The sequence below is a fragment of the Poromitra crassiceps genome (assembly GCF_964638095.1).
Source record: "Poromitra crassiceps genome assembly, chromosome: 30".
NCBI lineage: Eukaryota > Metazoa > Chordata > Actinopteri > Beryciformes > Melamphaidae > Poromitra > Poromitra crassiceps.
In genome coordinates this window covers 6,547,877-6,553,876 of record NC_139652.1, presented here as the reverse complement: position 1 = coordinate 6,553,876, position 6,000 = coordinate 6,547,877, and the positions used below count along the sequence as shown (strand labels likewise).

At 45.7% G+C, this 6,000-nt stretch overlaps 1 protein-coding gene across 1 annotated transcript in view; it reads left to right on the top strand.

Moving 5' to 3' along the window:
• Positions 1–3,978: 3,978 nt before the first annotated feature.
• Positions 3,979–6,000, top strand: part of ankrd27 (ankyrin repeat domain 27 (VPS9 domain)) — a gene marked incomplete at both ends in the record, with an annotated part of 67,872 nt that continues 65,850 nt past the window's right edge. Inside the window, 2 exons of the mRNA XM_083663303.1 lie at positions 3,979–4,080; positions 5,224–5,334. Of these exons, the coding sequence (XP_083519429.1) occupies positions 3,979–4,080; positions 5,224–5,334 (213 nt within the window). The remainder of the gene's footprint in view (positions 4,081–5,223; positions 5,335–6,000) is intronic.

Genomic DNA, 6,000 nt, shown 5'->3' with positions numbered 1-6,000 from the left:
TCTATAGAACCCTTTGAGGGCTCCAAATATGTGCCACCAAGCTATCCCAACAAGCAAAATTACATCATGACGACGTTCATTCAGCAGCTTTATAATATAATTTATGTCCAGATTACCAATTTACACATTAAAATAAGTAAATAAAACAGTGCCATGTCCAGGATTTGAACCCAGGTCTCCTGCATGGGAGCATGCTGTGCTAATCATTCACTGAGATACACAGTGACACGTTGATTTATGTACCATACCATTTCAAAATATGGAGCTCTTTTCACTTGTTCTTTCTAATACTATAGTGTAGCCCACTCCCAGCGTGGAGTCAGGACAGTTTAAAAAACGAAATGCAATTTATTTCATTCAAACCTTAATCTTGAAGATAAAAAAGAGGTAGCTGTCCAGTGTGGTTGCAGGAAATTCCCCAGGTGTTGAAGGCAGCAAAAGGAGACATCAGAGGCACTCTGAATTATATTAAAAATCCTTTATTCTAGCAGGGATACCACTCTGAATTATATTAAAAATCCTTTATTCTTAATCTTGAAGAATCGTTGGTTCCCAGAGTTCGTTGGTTCAAAAAAAATGTTTAGGATGTTTCACAATAAAAAAGAGTATGCAAGAAATATCAAAGTCTGTAAATTAAGCAATTAGCAAGGTAACAGATCTGTATTCTTTTGTCAATTTAGATTAGGCTACGTGTTTAATCCCTGGTGTCTGGCAACGCAGACCAAAGGCTGAGCTAGCCTAGTGCTGCTGCTTAGTAGCTGACCTGGCAACCCAGACCAAAGGCTGAGCCGGTGCTGCTGGTTAGCAGCTGACCTGGCAACCCAGACCAAAGGCTGAGCCGGTGCTGCTGGTTAGCAGCAGACCTGGCAACCCAGACCAAAGGCTGGGTGCTGCTGGTTAGCAGCTGACCTGGCAACCCAGACTAAAGGCTTGTCTCATGTCTGGCTGGTAGAGGAGGTAAACAGCTCTTAAGATCTTTATCCTATCTCAGATGTATCGTGTCATATTGTGTGTTCCTGCGAGCTGAGGACGTGACTCCCTGACTGCTGGACAGACAGACAGACAGGTGAGGGTGAGACTGTGCTAGCTGTCTGTCTGCTTCTCTGTTAGCGGGCTGCAGCAGCTCTGTCTGTACTGTAGCACTAGCTAAGAAATAACAAACTGCTGTAGCTAACAGAGCTAATGCTAACTGACAGGCTAAAGTTGGTGTCCCCAGCTAAACACCAGTCAGCCCTGTGCTGTCCTGTCCTGTCGGTGCGTTTGATCGGGAAGCAGCTCGTTAGCAGCAAGCTAACGTTATAACGCTATTGAAAACGGTCCTGTGTCACATTAACAGCCAAAACACCTGACACGTTAATATAACCATATAACGTTAGGTGGTATAACACCTGCTGCTGTGTCACAGCTTAAATATCAGTGCTGCAATTATAGTTCACGTTAACTTCTTCTGTGTCAGTTGGCACCACTTTGTTCAAACAGAGCAGAACAATAACTGTTCAGTATTGTTATTGATTACAGATCAGAGATAGCTCTTATCTGTTGTTCAGACATACTGTGTTGTTATTGATTACAGATCAGAGATCAGAGTTTGATCTGTTCAGAGACACACTGTAATCGCTGAGAGTATTAAAGCAACTTATCGGTCAGTTGCTGTGTCGAAACAACAGCAGCACATCATCCCAGCTAGAGAGAATATCCATTCAGAAACCTGCCATTTACTGTTGCCTTGCTCATCGATTCAACACCTTTTTTACACAGGGTTCACTCACTGTCCCACTGGGTTATTCCAACACAACAAATCATGGATCGGGCCAACGAGCATCACTTCTTATAGCGGACATCTTAATGAAAGAGAGTGTTTGGTGGGGTGGTGTATCAGAAGCAGAAGCATGTCTAGAGATCAAGTTGTGGCTCCTCGTCTGCCCACTAACGAGCATTATGACTCAGATTCAGGTCTTGTCCTCAGTCAGAAGAGCTGATTCAACCTGAAAGCATAATGTCATTATTGGCATATTGCATAATGTAACGGAATGACTGTGAGTCCCGAGTGTTAGCGAGTAGTTTGGGTAAACTCACTCCCCCAGTATAAAGGCACGTTAACCGCCTCTTGGCATAGTGGTTGGTTAGCGTGTGCGCTTTGGAAGCAGGAGGTCGGTGGATCGAATCCCGCCCCAACCTTTGGGCAAGCCCTTTACATGGGTTGCTGCCAGTACTGTCAACACAACACAAGTTACACACATGCCTATATACAGCTGCACTTTTCACAGGCGTTTATGGATCACATGACCCCGTTGCTTAATCACATGACCCCGTTGCTTAAGACACGGCCCTGCCTACCCGTGTCTTTTGCAATAGGTCTTACACATCTGGTTTTACACTAACTGACATGAGTGTAGAGCAGGTGGGAGGCTTTGTCTCATTTGGAACTTAATTAATCTCCCTCAATTCAAATCCTAAATCCTAATTTAATACGATGTGTGGTTGGATCAGTGATGAAGTCAGTAGGTCTGTGTGGTTTTGTCAGTGGGTCTGTCTGGTTTTCTCAGTGGCTCTGTCTGGTTTTCTCAGTGGGTCTGTGTGGTTTTGTCAGTGGGTCTGTCTGGTTTGCTCAGTGGCTCTGTCTGGTTTTGTCAGTGGATCTGTCTGGTTTGCTCAGTGGCTCTGTTTGGTTTGCTCAGTGGGTCTGTGTGGTTTTGTCAGTGGGTCTGTCTGGTTTGCTCAGTGGCTCTGTCTGGTTTTGTCAGTGGATCTGTCTGGTTTTCTCAGTGGCTCTGTCTGGTTTTCTCAGTGGGTCTGGGTGGTTTGCTCAGTGGCTCTGTCTGGTTTTGTCAGTGGCTCTGTGTGGTTTTGGGGATTGCATGTGGAGTCATGTGCTGAGCCTGAGGAGGTGGAGAGGCGGTCACGCTCTGCATGTGAGAGACCTCCGCTCAGGCTGTCAGGTCACGGCCAAGGAATTTCCCCTGTGGTGATTTGGGGTGGCTCAGCAGCTCCGGATGCAGTGTATGCAATGAATATAAGTTAACTGGCGTCACATGCTAATTTGCATGACACTATACAGACAGTTTACAGCTAAGAGGTGTTAACGGTGAACACCTCTTAGCTGTTGTAAAGTCACTGTGTAAAGTTTAAACCAGGGCCTCTTGGGGCTTATTGCTTAATTTGAAACCTAACTTATTTCCTGTCAGCAGTCTTAGCCAGGTCGCCATTGTGAATAAGAATTTGTTCTTAATGATTTACCTGCTTAAATAAAGGTTCAATAAAATAAAAATAAATTAGCAGACACTGCAACAGGAAGTAAGTTAGGGGCCATTTAGAAATAGAATGTTTATGTTGTCAAGTAAAAACTGCCTACAGCTGGAGTGGGCAGACTACAGCTGGGGTGGGCAGACTACAGCTGGAGTGGGCAGACTACAGCTGGGGTGAGCAGACTACAGCTGGGGTGAGCAGACTACAGCTGGGGTGAGCAGACTACAGCTGGGGTGAGCAGACTACAGCTGGGGTGAGCAGACTACAGCTGGGGTGAGCAGACTACAGCTGGGGTGAGCAGACTACAGCTGGGGTGAGCAGACTACAGCTGGGGTGAGCAGACTACAGCTGGGGTGGGCAGACTACAGCTGGGTGGGGTGGGCAGACTACAGCTGGGGTGAGCAGACTACAGCTGGGGTGGGCAGACTACAGCTGGAGTGGGCAGACTACAGCTGGGGTGAGCAGACTACAGCTGGGGTGAGCAGACTACAGCTGGGGTGGGCCACATTACATACAGAGAAATATAATGAGGTCGTCCATTGAGAGGGCCAGAGCTCAAAATTTCACTTGTCAGTATCACTCAAGGTGGCAAAACTTGCACTCTCTCCCCTCTCTCCCCCTCTCTCGCTCTCTCCCCTCTCTCTCTCTCTCCCCTCTCTCTCCCCCTCCTCTCTCCCTCCTCCTCCCACCTCTCTCTCTCTCTCTCTCTGTCAGGATCGGACACAGATCCTTATGGCTGTGTATGATGAGAACATGTTGAAGAACCCGTTCTTCGTGGCGTTGGAGCAGCAGAGGCCAGACCTGTGCAGCCGAGCGGCCGAGCAGCACGGCATCGTGAGTCACAGCCAGCTGCACTTCAACACATCATCATCATCTTCATATAGAACAGCTGATTTGAATTATAAAGCGCTTTTCAAGGAACTCACAGCATATGTAAAATATCAGGCTGTGTGTGTGTGTGTGTGTGTGTGTGTGTGTGTGTGTGTGTGTGTGTGTGTGTGTGTGTGTGTGTGTGCGTGCATGTGTGTGTGCGTTAGTGATGTCACGGTACCAACAATTCAGTAGTCGGTACCGGTACTAGTGAATTTCCACGGTACTCGGTACCAATTTCGGTACGACGGTAAAAAAAAACTGGTAAAACACTAATGAGGGTTTCCAAATTCCAATCATGGAAGTTGGAAACCCTCATTAGTGTTTTGCTTGCACCTGTGTTTACCCTGCCTTTTCGACACAAAATGGCCCCCGTGAGAAGGGTCTATAATTGGGGGGGTGGGTGGGGGGGGGCACGGCTGTCTACATGTTCTCTCGGGAGGCTCACTCTGCCACACTTGCGAAACCCCTCTGCTACAGATGGTTTCAACAGAAACCCCTCTGCTACAGATGGTTTCAACAGAAACCCCTCTGCTACAGATGGTTTCAACAGAAACCCCTCTGCTACAGATGGTTTCAACAGAAACCCCTCTGCTACAGATGGTTTCAACACTCTACGTTTCCCAATCTGATTTCCTGTTGCAGTGTGTGCTGGTAGAATAGCTGACAGGACATTATACTGGACGTAAGCTGGCTTCCAAAATGTTCCCGAACAAAACAATTCCGTGAAAACCATCTCTACTGGTATACTATACACTGACTATACTATATATATATACTATACACTGACACACTCTGTAAGACATAAATACACCAGGAGTAAATTCATGGTTTAATCATTTATCAGTGAGAATCCCAAACCCTTTCTGGTTCCAGCTTCACAGATTTGCTGCTTTTCTGTTTCATCTCTTTAATAAATTCATCCTTCTGTCTTCAGGGAGAAAGCTATACAGTCACTTTTGGAACTTTGATTATTTTGACATTTCAAAGACTAAATTATTTAATGAATCAATTAATTAAAAGAGAATGGCTACTAGTTAACAGTAATGAAAGTAAGCGTTAGATATCAGACTCCTGGGTTACTCGTGGTGGTTTGTGTTCTTGCAGGTTCTGGTTCCGTGCTGTGGGAGTTTGACCCTCAGCTCCTTCACTGACTCCCAGTTTGAGAGCTATGTGCTGCAGCCACTGGAGGGCGGCTACCGGACTGTGGATGGAAAGGTGAGGGCCAATCCCAGGTCATCACATTCACTTTAATCACAGTCCAGTCTCAGGTCATCACATTCACTTTAATCACAGTCCAGTCTCAGGTCATCACATTCACTTTAATCACAGTCCAGTCTCAGGTCATTACATTCACTTTAATCACAGTCCAGTCTCAGGTCATCACATTCACTTTAATCACAGTCCAGTCTCAGGTCATCACATTCACTTTAATCACAGTCCAGTCTCAGGTCATTACATTCACTTTAATCACAGTCCAGTCTCAGGTCATCACATTCACTTTATTCACAGTCCAGTCTCAGGTCACATTCACTTTAATCACAGTCCAGTCTCAGGTCACATTCACTTTAATCACAGTCCAGTCTCAGGTCATCACATTCACTTTCATTACAGTCCAGTCTCAGGTCATTACATTCACTTTAATCACAGTCCAGTCTCAGGTCATTACATTCACTTTAATCACAGTCCAGTCTCAGGTCATTACATTCACTTTAATCACAGTCCAGTCTCAGGTCATCACATTCACTTTAATCACAGTCCAGTCTCAGGTCATCACATTCACTTTAATCACAGTCCAGTCTCAGGTCATCACATTCACTTTCATTACAGTCCAGTCTCAGGTCATTACATTCACTTTAATCACAGTCCAGTCTCAGGTCATTA